At 37.1% G+C, this 13,576-nt stretch overlaps 2 protein-coding genes and 1 pseudogene across 4 annotated transcripts; 1 reads left to right on the top strand and 2 right to left on the bottom strand.

Annotated features, from left to right (window-relative positions):
- Positions 1-2: 2 nt before the first annotated feature.
- Positions 3-1,217, bottom strand: LOC149734090 (14-3-3 protein gamma-2 pseudogene; annotated as a pseudogene). The gene has a single exon (XR_016385353.1). The product of XR_016385353.1 is annotated as a 14-3-3 protein gamma-2 pseudogene (transcript).
- Positions 1,218-1,900: 683 nt separating this feature from the next.
- On the top strand, positions 1,901-4,983 carry LOC149734091 (solute carrier family 35 member G1-like). Its single transcript, XM_089881579.1, has 3 exons — positions 1,901-2,611; positions 3,330-3,711; positions 4,324-4,983. Exons 2-3 carry the CDS (start codon positions 3,342-3,344, stop codon positions 4,878-4,880), a joined length of 927 nt encoding a protein of 308 aa, XP_089737705.1. The 5' UTR covers positions 1,901-2,611; positions 3,330-3,341; the 3' UTR covers positions 4,881-4,983.
- On the bottom strand, positions 4,889-11,635 carry LOC149734092 (homeobox protein nob-1-like). Of its 2 annotated transcripts, none has more exons than XM_089881593.1 (3): positions 11,133-11,635; positions 5,878-6,113; positions 4,889-5,796 (listed from the first exon to the last, which is right to left on the bottom strand). In XM_089881593.1, the coding sequence occupies exons 1-3, from the start codon at positions 11,359-11,361 to the stop codon at positions 5,629-5,631; spliced, it is 633 nt and encodes a 210-aa protein (XP_089737719.1). In that variant the 5' UTR covers positions 11,362-11,635; the 3' UTR covers positions 4,889-5,628. The 2 variants fall into 2 exon arrangements, with proteins under 2 accessions (XP_089737719.1, XP_089737720.1); XM_089881594.1 differs by lacking the exon at positions 11,133-11,635 and adding an exon at positions 8,825-9,139.
- Positions 11,636-13,576: the final 1,941 nt, after the last annotated feature.

Genomic DNA, 13,576 nt, shown 5'->3' on the forward strand with positions numbered 1-13,576 from the left:
TCCTACAAAAAACAGTTTTTAAATAAATAGCAAATAACAAACTGAACAACCACAGTTTTCTACATAAATACTTCAACACAATAAAAACACTCATTTTTAAATATTTATTTTGGCAATTTTAAACAATTTTTCATAATCCTTCGCCAATTTTTAATTAAAACACTCACTGTTAACTGTTCATTTTGGCAATTTCAGAAAAAATTTTCACTTTAAAATAGCTGCACCTATGCTTACACAGTGTTAAAATGCTTTACAAAATCACTTTTCACATTAAAATACACTTTGCACAGTGTTCACCGAAAAGTAGCATATCATGTGGTTTAATCTTCAGTGTCCTGTAACAGCTCCTGCACAACTTTATCAGGTGAATTCCATTGCGTAAGGTTGTCTCTAATAAGTTGCATAATCAGTGTTGAATCCTTGTATGCGTCAGCACTCAGCTCTTCCACCTTTTTAAGAGCATCGTCGAACGCAGTTTGAGCAATATTAATTGCCTTTCTTTCGCTGTTTTTAATCTCATATAAAAAGACAGAGTGGTTAAGCGCAAGACCCAGCTTTATAGGATTAATTGCTGACATCCGTTCAGCTTCTGTATTGGCTGCATTATATGCTCTATTTGCTCCCGAGACAACTTTTTTCCTTTTCTCCGGAATGGAAGAAATTTCACACATGTAGCGGAAATAGTCACCCTTCATTTTGTAGTAAAACACTTGGCTGTCTTTATCCTGAGCGGATTTAAGCAAGTGAGAATCAATGAGCTGAATTATTTCTTGGCAAATGGCCTCGAGCTCTGCCTCGATTTTTTCCCTGTAATCACGCACTAATTCTATTCGGCCTTCGCTCTCCAGTTCTACTTTTTGTTCCACACTTGATATAGCTCGCCAGGATTGTCTCCTCGCACCCGTCGTATGTTTATACGCGATTGACAGCAAGTTTCTTTCGTCGTTGCTCAGCTCCGAGCCCATTTCGACAACGACTTTCATGGCTGCGGCCATCTCATTATAACGTTGTGCCTGTTCTGACAGTTTGGCACGGGCTATCATGTCTTCTCTTGACGACATTTTTGTTTTATTTATAACACAGCTTAACCTATTCAAACTTTACAATAATACAAAGTGCAGTATTAAGTATCAGACTGGTTTAGCAGTAAAACAAATCGCATGCGCTTTACGGCAACAGTCTGATCTGTTGGTCCGATCGATTACTTCTGTTCTAAAAAAGGCCTAGTCATAAATTCAGACCGCACACACATGGCTGAGTCACGAGAATTAATATCCAGAGGCTGTTTACGTTCCTTTTGTATTTGTGCATAGCGAGAGTGTCAAGTAGCAAGCTTCTAATAGTAATTTATCTATTTATTAGTGCATTGCCGGAAATTTTAATACATAACGAATCATTCCGTTTTACTGTTACTATATTAGGGCGAATCGTATTTAAATTTTCAGTGGTATAAATGCAGAAAAAGTGCCATATTTCTCCGTTTGCAGAAGACTAAGCTTGTAAAGGTGAAATACTAGGTTTACAAGTTTTAGTTTGATTTTCGAATTATGTCGCAGCGACCAACAACAGCGTCAAACTTTAACCAATTACAGTTTGTTTTAGCCTAACGATTTACTAGACAAATAGGTTGAGTGAAAGGAATTTACAACTGAAATAAATTATTATAGTATTTGTTTTATTCAGCGCGTGTTTTATGTTTTATTCCATGTTAAGTTACAAAGCATGAGTTAATTACCATTGCAGACATTTCTTCGTTTTGCCGTTCTTTGGTTAATAACATTGGCGAAATTTTATAGTTAAAAAATTATAGTCAGTACCGGAGGGATCTTAAATTTCTCAAAGGAAAAAACTTACTAATATAACGATATCCGTTGCGGCCACGTCTTCGCAATCTCATGTCGTCATTGGTCATCGGTGTACGCGGTAATGCAACACTGTTTACAAAACAAAGCATATACAAAATCACTTCTAGTACGTGATAAGTTTACTAAAGCAGATACTGCTTTCATGCAAACAAACATTTACGAAAGCAATAATATAACTAAAACAGATGTTAAACCACGAGAAAGTGTATCAGTGATTCTTATTATTGGTATATACGGTCAGGTGGGGGAAGATGGTACACCTGTTCATTCTATGTTCTCGTCCAATATGATAGTAAACTAAAAAAACATTCAAAGAGTTATAAAACTGTATCCCCACAACTCCCATAGACCGTTGTTAATTGTTTAAAACGATAAGGATATTTGAATCATGTGTGCTAAAAGTGTCCCCTTTTCCCCCAACCTACTATATAGGCCTACCATTAAATGTTTTAAAAGTATGAAAGAATAACGTTTTCGTACATATAATACTAACTGCTTGTCGTTGTGTGTAGACTATATTGGCCGCTAAGCAAGTCGGGCGACAATCCGTAATCTATATGTATTTTAAAGACCGCAGATTGTACATGTTAACAGAATGCCTATTTTGTACAAATATTGCTATACGGGTCCTTGCAAATTAGATGTGTCTGCAATATATCTGACAAACGCGAATGAGTTCTTCGTCATTGAGAGGTTATGGTGTACGAGTGGACTCTAGACATATTTTTGTTTACTGTCGGAAATTGGTACGTATACGTTTATGATCATTCAGTTTACTTCAGTTTTAGCAAATGAACGTCATGTGTTGTTTGTGTATGCAAACTGTTAACCAGTAAGAGTGCTGTTATACTAAAGTCGTTTCCTGCTAGCACTCTGTACTGTAAGTTTCCCATTTCCAGCTATGTTGACCTACTGTCAGGCAGAATATTTACTTTTATTTAACCACTGTAACCGGTGGGCGAAACAAGGACGATTTGACATAGTGTTGAGTCAACATTTTTAAATAAACAGTACATTTAATGTGGCTTCGACATGCGTAGCGACAGTATAGCCTATTTAGTAAGCTTATTCTGATATATTTTATGCTGCACTAAAGTATTGCAGCAAAAACTGATTTAGCTTGCAGGTTCACTATAGGATGGGGTAAGATGAGACATCTTTTTATTCTTATTTTAGGGCCAATATATATACATATATATGGACGCTATATAGTAGGGCGGGGAAAGATGGGAGACCTTTGGCACGTAATATCCAAATATCGTGTTTTAAACAATTAACAACGATCTATAGGAGTCGAGAGGATACATATTTATAATTCTTTGAATGTGTTTACAACTAAATTGGACAAGAAAATAGAATGAAAAGGTGTCCCATCTTTCCCCGCCCTACTATAAAGCTGTTTTGAAGTTAATAATTGACAATATACACGTATATACAGTTAATGTAACTCTATTTCGTTTCAAGTACTCTTAGAAAATGAAAGTGTGCTGTTATAATAAAGCAGACTGCCGATCTTTAGGAATACTGTATTCTGTAATAGCAGCTATCTTCGGATCGTTGGCAGGACTTAGTCTCAAAGTTGCTCCGAGTACAAGTCAGTTACATGGCGGTCTGTCGCACTTTATTCTCGCATACACAGTTTGTCTTCCCATATCCACATTTGGCCCGCTTAAATTCGAGGCACGAAGATGGAATCTAGTTTATACGAATCTTTTTGGCATTATGTCAAGCATCAGCACAATGACGAACTTTCTTGCGTTCGAGTTCCTGCCTATGAGTGACGTATTTGCTATTGTGAGCTCAAGTGCCGCAACAACAATGATGCTCGCATGTGTTTTTCTAAAAGGTAATTAATACTGACTTGAAATCATTTATATGAAAAGATGGGACATGTTTTCATACTTTAACCGATACATTTGGTAATAAAGTATGAATATTTACAGAGTTATATATAGCAGTATAGGACCGCGGTTCTAACACGGTTGTTAATTGATAAAAACACGTCAGGAAATATGAGGTTTTGATGGTTAAGGTATCCCATCTTACCTCACAGTATAAGTAGGGTGGGGGATGATGGAACACCTTTAGCACATGTTATCCAAACATCCTGATCGTCTTTTAAACAATTTACACGGTGGGAGTCTTATAAGGATACAGTTTTATAATTCTGTAAATGTTCTTTATTTACTACCAAATGGGTTGAGAAAATAGAATGAAAAGGTGTACCATCTCCCCACCCTACTATACTATATATCCGGCTTTGTTGAGTAAGTTTTAAGTGTACATTATAAAATACACAATATAGGACTTTGTAACGCGGCTTTTATGTGGTTAGACTGTATAAATATGCTATAAACAGTTTACTATACTTACTTACTACGAAGCTGTAACTTATTTTGTGGAAGCTATGTAATTACACTTGTTGTATTTTTATTTTACACTAAAAATATGTTTTTAGAAAACTGCACAGCGACGGACCTTCTTTTCTCTATTGTGGCGTTGGTCGGTGTAGTTCTTGTTGCGCAGCCCAATTTTCTCTTCCATGGAACGGAATACAGAGACGATAGGTACATTGGTACCATCCTTGCACTTGCTTGTAACTTTTCGACCGCATTTGCCGTTCTATTTACACGAAAATTAGCGGGCAAAGTAAACACTGTACACCTCATACTTTCAAGGTCATTCTGGGGCATTTTGTTCTGTGCAGTGTCTTTAAATTTCGTTGAAGGTGCTGAAGAAATTCCATGCCTCACAGTTTGTGCATTCCTTTGTCTCAGCGCAGTGTTGGGACTTTTAAATTGGACTTTCCGCTGTGTGGCGCTCATGCTAGAACGGGCAGGTCCTGTAATAGTCGCCTATTCCAGTCTTATTGGTTTCGCATTTTTACTCGATTATTTCGTGCTGGGAACGGCGACCAATTTATTAAGCATTATAGGTGCTATCGCCATCTTCGCAAGCTCGGCTGGCATCGCTTTAAAAACAACAGTTTCAGATTGCTCTCATGAGCGAACGTGACCATAGTACATGCTCTTTTTTTGTGTAATTTATCTTCGCATGCACTTATATAAAACCATGTTTCAATACTAATGCTAAATTAAAATTTGATATGTCGATAGTGTTACAGGTAAATGTATCATTGGATTAGGATTTGTTTTGCCGGTAAACAACCGACCTCTCAGAGAAATATTGAGTGGCAACTCATACACAGTATGGTGGGGGAAGAAGGGAAATCTTTTCATTCTATTTTCTAGTCCTATTTGATCGTAACAAAGGGATTCAAAGAAATATGAAACTGTATCCTTACGACTCACATGGGGCGTTGTAATTGTTTAAAACATGATCAGGATATTATTTGAGAAAGGGTATCTTACCCCCAAGGTACTACAGTTGTCCTAAGAATCCTACCAGCTTAAATGAAAATGCAGCACATGAAACATAATGTAAAGAAAAATGGAACTAGGGACAAAAATATACAAAATGTAACGACAGTACGTAAATAAAACTGATTGTAAAATTAAAGATGTGCGGATACACAGCTCTTACGCCAACATGGAGACGATAATCACAGCAATATACTATGCGCGGATCCAAATGGAAGATAATTGAAGTTTAAGTTCAAGTATATATGTTACAAGTATGTAAAGCCATGTGGTTTGTGTAAACGAAAAAAGATTGCATTAAGAAAGATGCACATCGAGTTTTGGCCGGAGACCGTTGCAGTGGTGAAATAAAAGCACAAAGGTTTTGAAATGACTCTTTTAGTTTACATTAGTATAGAGGCTGATCCAAGACCTGGAACGTGCGAGTGAATGTGGTCGATTCGAATGTGTTCGTTCTTCATTTCGATTGGAATCATTGCACTGTGACGTTGGTACATCTCTTGTTTTTGTGTGTGGCTGTCTCGTCGCTGCAACTCCGTCGTCTGGTGGTGCTACAGAGCAAAGAAACACAATTCTAAGTCTTGTGTGCGGAGACAGCTAAATACCAAATGTAGGAATGTAATTTTATTTACCTGCTGGTTGTCTTTTATTTCGCGTTGCTTTATCTTCTTATCTTTAACACGTCGATTTTGAAACCAAATTTTGACTTGGCGGTCAGAAAGCTTCAGGTCTCTTGCAATGTTTTCTCTTTTCTGTCGCGTTATGAAGTTGTTTGCTTTGTACTCACGCTCAAGGCTGCTGATCTGGGTTTTGCTGTAAGGCTGGCGTTTCTTCCGAGAATGTGATGGTCCATGTTGAAGACCTAGCGCTGCAATTAAGAAGTCTGTTTAAACCACAAGTAACTGTCGAAAGAACAGAAACCGTCGAGCAACCATACCTAAAGGTCAACTCCTCTGTTTCTAAGTAATCTTGTTCATAATAAAGTAAATTTAAACCAATAATGAATGATCTGCACAAGTACGTATGTCTAACCGTCCTACATACGTCACATTCGCCTCATTTATCAGCACCTCATGCGCAACAAAAATTTCGACAACGGCGCAAAACAAGGTTGTTAGGAGCAATTACTGAAAAACGAGACCTACTGATTGACAAATAGCTTTTGATTTAAAAACACTATAACATTTTGTGTGTTGTGATGTTATTGGTATATAAAATGAAAATCTAGTTTAAGTAACATCACTTATATAATAAAGGATGGGAAGAAGTGACATTTTTCTTTCCATTTTCTTGTCCCATTCGGTAGTATCGTAACCTCACGTTTCCTATATATTATTGTTAATTGTTTAAAACACGATTAGAATATCTAAATATTATGTGCTAAAGGTGTCCCGTCTTTCCCCCAGCCTAATATAAATTACATACATTGCACAGTGTAAGATCGATACCGTTAGCATAAATAATATCGCATGTTTCCTAATCGTGTTTTAACAAGTAATGACGCTATTTTATAGTCTTTATGATACAATTTTATAATTCTGTATATATTCCAATCTACCAAATCGGATGATGAAAAACAAGAAATAAAATGTGTACCATCATTACCCCAACCACTAATACAAATCATGCAAAGCAACTTTCAGTTTAGTTTTTAACTAATTCGTCCTTTTTAATTTTACAGACTATATAATACGAAAATGTGTTAAAGATCGGCCAAATACTATAGAATTGTGGGTAAAAGGATACCGTTATGTTATAATAACCCCCTTTTTTAAAACTAGATTCGTGAGGGTCGGTTGAATAATTCTGTCAAATGAAAGAACTGGTTTTGGATACAGTTATTACATAAATGCCATATGAACCATCTCACCCAACCTATTCTTACGCTCATATTGAAACAGGCGTGGTCAGAGCCGGAACATAATATTTTACCGTTTTAAAATGTTAAACAGAATCTATTCAACGATGCTTTTAGCGTGGACTCACAATTGTTAAGACGACAGTTGTAAAACTCGTGGTGACACGGTCATGCCGTACCCAGTTCAATTTTATTAAATATTTATTTGTATTTGACGTCAGGGCGAATTGAAATTGGCTGTTAAATTTTTATTGCGCAATTTCGAAGGCCGGCGGTCCATTTCCAGAGCCCAGGCGAATTACAGCGTTCTAGCACGTTAGCTTATGGCTTTGGTTTGATGCAAACGGAACATAATAAACCGCTTCCCACATTGGCTACAAACCATACCAAGTTTAGGCCATTAAATATAACTTTAAATTTTCTGCAAACGAAATGCACACCGTAGCCCGCATATTTAAACGTACATCAAGTGTACGCTAGTAAAACATACCTTTACGGCTGTCGCCAGAACACTAAATGGGGTGTACACATAATGTTTAACATCAAAGCGTTAGTTGGCCGCTTGCATGTCAAGTCCTATATCATCCGCCAAATGCATAAAAGGGGTAAGCGGGCATGCAAGGTTAAAGCTCGTAAACGTAACCGAAGTCAACAGTTCAGCGAAAGCAATGAGACCTATGGAAGAATTCTCTCCTCAAAAGCCGTGATTAACAATTCGATTTAACTACCAAACACACATCGCAAATTCCCTCATATGTTTGACGGAAATAAAAAAGCGGCGATAAAATTTGAGATCAGAGAGCTGGTCCACCTGTGGTATTTTGGCTTTAATCGTAAAGCTGATATTACGATGCGATAAAACGCAATACTCTCACTGCAAACATAGGGTTTTCAATGTATGTTGCTGTAGAAGAACATTATTCTGTTCAAAATTAAAAAAATAATGAAAGACGCAGCTGTACCGGCAATCCGAAGAAAAAGTGTCAAGCGAAAAATAACTAATTTTCCCAAAGATACGAAAATATTATCGAAAATATGATATACTGCCGCTTAAACCATGTTAAGTATATCCCAAGTGATATGTTCGATTTAAAATGGCCGCCAACTCCACGGGCACACGCTAAGAGAGCTGTGCTAACTTACAACTAACCCAAACCAAAAGGAAACCAAATACATACAATACACTGATGATACCAAGGCGATAAGTTGATTATATCACTTGGCGACATAAAATCGAACTTAATTTTTCTCTAATGAATTTAAAAACTGGTGTGTATAAAAGTGCAGCTAGTAAGGTAGGAGAAGACGGGGCACGTTATATAGCACATAATATCCAAACATATTGATCAATAACAGCGGTGTATGGGAGTCGCGAGGATACGGCTTGTAATTCTTCGAATGTTTTTTTTTACTCCCAAATGGGACGGGAAAAGCGAATAAAAAAGATGTCCCATCTTCTCGCACTCTATACTATATATCACCTATGACAATTTAGTTGCGATATTACTTTACATGCCGAATTGGATTTGGTAGAATTTTTACAGTTACAGCGTTTTATTAGAACACATAAATATAGTTATTGTAATAAACTTTATTATGTTTATTATTCACACTATTTATAACGATGTATAATTTATAATACTTGTTTTTATGCACAGAATTATTAAGGACGAACCAATTCTAAATTTAAAATGGCGTCTTTTTATGTAAAGGCATGGTACCTGCACAGCAATATGCGCTTACAGTCATTACGTATGCGGTACGGACGTTTCGCATTGAACTGGATACGCCTTTCGATCAAACTGCAGACGAGAGAGCACCGCTGCCGTTAAATTACCTCTAACATTTATTAGTAACTTAATATGGCCACCTAGAGGACTTGCTGAAAGGCTCTACTTTTAGCTGGATAATGGTTAAGGGTGTTCATATTGAATCACATACTGCATTGACGTGGATATATGCTACCAATTGATGGGTTTGAATGTTTCTTGATAAATAAAGTAACTGTAGTAGAATATTTTTTGATTCTATAAACAAAAAAGGTACACATACGAACTTCAGTTAAAAAATCATAAACATATAAACTCCAGACGCTTTCCTGAAACTGCTTTTCTATTGCTTTCTAACTATATTAAAATGAATGTTTCTTATGCACTATCTGTTACCAAATACACACTGTACATTTAACATTAGGACTAAGCTGTATAATGCTATACACAAGGAACAGTAGGTAGCACAAATGCTACGAGTTAGGTGGTGTACAGTTGATAATTAAAGTGCTTGGGAACTTGGACGACGAAGGCGATTTTCACTTTAGTAATCAACGCGGCAAAATTATACGACGATCGTTCAGTAAGCATGCTGGCCAATTATAGTTAGCACACCATGTACGTTGAAATGTTAAAATTTATAAAGGGTAAACGCATAAATAATTGCTTCTGAATTCATTTTGTGATTTTTTTTGTACACCGGTAGTGTATAGTAGGGTAGGGTGAAAATTAACGTGTTTTTATTTTTTATCGTCCCATTTGATAGCAAACAAAGGAAACTGTTTATCAGGAAGGCTATTTTGTGCCAACCATCGTACCCCACAATACTATATGATGCAAAATATTTCAAATATTGTTGGATTGCAACCACTTCCCAATAGATAGGAGAAAGTTAAATTAGCGTCATGTAGTTGTTGTCGTTTCCTCGCCAAATTATCCTAATGGGCATTAAACTAGAGTCTAAGTTGTTTGGTTCTGGCGTTATAATGGCGGAGGCGCAACCAAGCAAACAAGCAATTTCACGCCTGACAGATAGCTGGCTTGAACTCGCACAAACTACAGTACAGTTGCGAATCCAAAACCCACACAATGCCTATTGAATCGTCATACATATAAGCATAACTGGCGGCATAATCATTTATCCGAAAGTGAACCTTTTATGCGGTGAATGTACAGTGTGGAGTTTCTCAAGCTTTTGAAGCAAAATGACAGTGAGTTTACCCAAGGCGGCAGTGGTATATCAAATACTCGAAATCACGCCTCGGATGCGCATTTTGTGTCAGTCTGCCGAGCCCATTCTGCGAACACGGTGTGTGGGCAGGGCCTGGCGAAATTGGCTCGGCCGTAAGCCAACTATGTTACGATGCTTCTACCAAAATGAGACAGGACACTATACAGTAAATAGGAAACTTGTATGATATAACTGACTGTCAAAAACACTGAAATTTAATTCTACCAATGATTTATCACATCATATTGAAAAGAAAACGACAATTTTACATCCTAAAATACGGTCTTGACTATAATTGTACATAAATGTACTGCATGAAAAGTAATGTACACTTAAAAAACACTTACTTCTACCTAACCGTTTTTATAAAGACAATATTCCTTTAAATTTCTGCGGAAACTTATATATATCTGAACACAGGTGTACAGACTACACGCGAATATGTCAAATTTGGCGAGCAAGGAACATTTTATACGCTATAGGTGGTAGTTTACGTGTTTTACCGTTAAAATTATACTATCCAGAAGCATGTGAAATAGCGCCGTGGTTTAGTGCGGCGAATATAATTTTTAGTGCGTTGTTTCAGCAGATACATTGTGTATATCTCGTTTGCCAGCCTTGGTATAATTTTGATAGCGCGGCTCTTAAAGTTTATTTAAATGCGCCGAAAAGGCCCTTACGTTTTTAAAGAGATTTTTTGTTGCCTGGCTTGGCACGATTTAATGTCTTATAACTTTTTTTTATAAAGATACGATTTTATTGTTGATAAAGGTTACATCGTGGTAACCCATAAGCGAGAACAAGGATCATGAAATACTGCAGGACACTTTTTCATTCTATTTTCTTGTCCCATTTGACAGTAAACAAAGAAAATCAAAGATTTATAAAACCGTATCCTCACGACTCCTATATACCGTTGTTAATTGTTTAAAATATAATCAGAATATTTAGATATTTTGTGCTAAAGGTGTCGCATCTTCCCCCACCTTACTGTGTATATATTACAGTGCTTATGTTATTTACAATTACCTTCGTGACCTCGGTCCCCGTTGAAGCGAATTGTTTGGAAGTTGATTTGGCCACCCATCTGAGTGACTTGGTCAGCTACGGTAGCGGGGTGGGGAAATTGCCCCGCGTGCGGGTGGGGGTTGGCTATGAACCCATGGGACATGGGCGGCGTGCCCGGTGTCGGTACACCCACAGTGTGGTATTGGTATTGGCTGTGTATGTTGTACATTGGGTTGGGTTGATTAGCCATAACCTAAAGGGGAAAATCAATGTTATATAACGTTTTTTCTTAAATTTCTTGTAAGTGCAAATGTAGGTGCCAGTACTCGTGCTGGATAGATAACTCTATATTTAAAAAGCTATTCCAATCAAGGTAAAATAAAAAACACGGGTAATACTGTTTAGGTTTATCACATTTTTTTAGGATAATCGATGCTTGTGTATACTGCAATTGTTAGAACATGAGTTAAAATTATACTCAAACACAGCAAGAGCTACTTACTGGCCATTTAAGACAATACACAAGCAATTAAATGCGTATTTAACACGTTAGACAACGGCTATACAAAGTTTAAATCACAAACTATAAACGTTTCCTTTCCTGTGCACTTGGGGTTCCTCCACTTGAAAAATGAAGGTAAGCAGCACCTTGAGGTCCATGTGGAATTTGATGGTGGCCCTGATGGTACCAGCCTGCTGGAGGAAAGTGTCGACTTGCTGAAATTTCCATTTTCGAAAAAAATAAATTTTCCCGAAAATATATTTTTGAAAATTATTTGATTTTTTTCTGAAAATATTTTCAGACTGCTTCTTTTTTAAAGTGCTGAGTTCGGAAAAGTTTTTTATACCTCTGCTTGCTGTTTTTATTACCACTTTGATACTGTCGTTTTGTCAATATAAGATAACGTACAAAATACTAAACTGCCAGAAATGCTATAACAGAGTTGATTCTATAAGGAAATAATAAAACGTTCCGTCAGTAACAGCATTAATACACGACTTATTGGGCTTAAACCGATCTTTTATTTTTTGGCGTTTGAAAAAAGAACGAATTTTCTTCGAAAAAGGCGATGTCTGCGTTGATATCGGCTCGACTTTTTAACTATATACGTTAAGTCGCCAAAACAGAAACATATAGCGTGCGATTTATTATTACGTATTTTTTCATTGTTCTACAGTAAAATGTAAGGGTTAACGCTTGTTTTTTTTAGCGTTTTTCAATTATTGTAACGGCCCTTTTCCATGCACCCAGCCAAGACGTATACTATATTGCACAATTCGACCTTTTTTGAAAGATTACATTTAACAGGTGTATTCTTCATCTATAATCCGAAACTAAACACCGCAAATTCGATGGCGTATTTTCAGGAAATATCCTATCCTTTTTCATATACATAACAATGTTTTGGGTATCTGCGTTTTCTCCTGTCTGTATATAAACTCCTTGCCCGCGGCTTAATAAATTACCGCTAGCCTGGCCAACGCTGTAATACAACAGGTCCTTCCGAAATATCAGCCCCTATTAAACGCACGGTAGTCCAGGCCGTAAAAGGGTTCGGCAAACACAAATGTAAAGTAAAGAAAAAAATGCGGCATGTCTTTGGAGTTTATGGGCACAAATTGAATTTTAAATTGTGCGTGCCATATTGTAACAGAGTATCAAAAACACAGAAATTCTCACTTTTGGAGTTATCTTTTATATAAGTCCACTATAGGTTAAAATAAAACTTAGACTGCATAACCGTCTTGTCGAAAAGTGTTGCGACCACACATCTCTCTGTCAAACTGTAATTGGATGTCTCCGCGGCACGAAAGTGGCTTAATCGAGAGCCTCAAAAACGACCATACCCCTCTCCAATGCGAAAACTGCCTTCGGAAAAATCCAAATTAAATTCGGCGTCGCGTGGTGTACGACGGCCCTCTGAAACAACATTGAAACGGGAGGCCGTCTTGTAGCTATTTTCGCCAGCTCTGTCGGCTGGGGTTTGCCATCAAAGAGCGCGAAAACCCAGTAAATCACTTGCGACGATTGACTCTTACTGAGCGGGTAAAACTAACTGCCTCGCGTTCAAAGTTATTGAAAAGCAGTGAACTTTTCGATTCCTAAATTTTTAAAGTATCTTCACTAGGTTGTTATTAGTACTTTTGGGTGGAAAACTGTCTCAGGTCTCTACATTTTAACTCTCTGAGCCTGAATGCTCTGTTACGTTTCAAATTAATATCCCTTGCGTGTAAAAACCTCCCAAACCAATTCAATCCTGTCTTGATAGTTCCTCATATTGGAAAAGCTGCCAGAATAGAAATCTTGGTTTTGTTTTTTCAGCCGTATCGTATGGAGTCTAACGACTTAGAGGGCCGTGAATACTACACTGTACGGTGAGTGACGTATTTATTTAGTGGATACTTAATTCATTATACGAGGCATTGTAAAATTTCAAGACGATGCTATTTTCCGATTATTTTAA

Source organism: Ciona robusta, chromosome 7, assembly GCF_009617815.1.
Source record: "Ciona robusta chromosome 7, ASM961781v2".
In the NCBI taxonomy this organism is placed as follows: domain Eukaryota; kingdom Metazoa; phylum Chordata; class Ascidiacea; order Phlebobranchia; family Cionidae; genus Ciona; species Ciona robusta.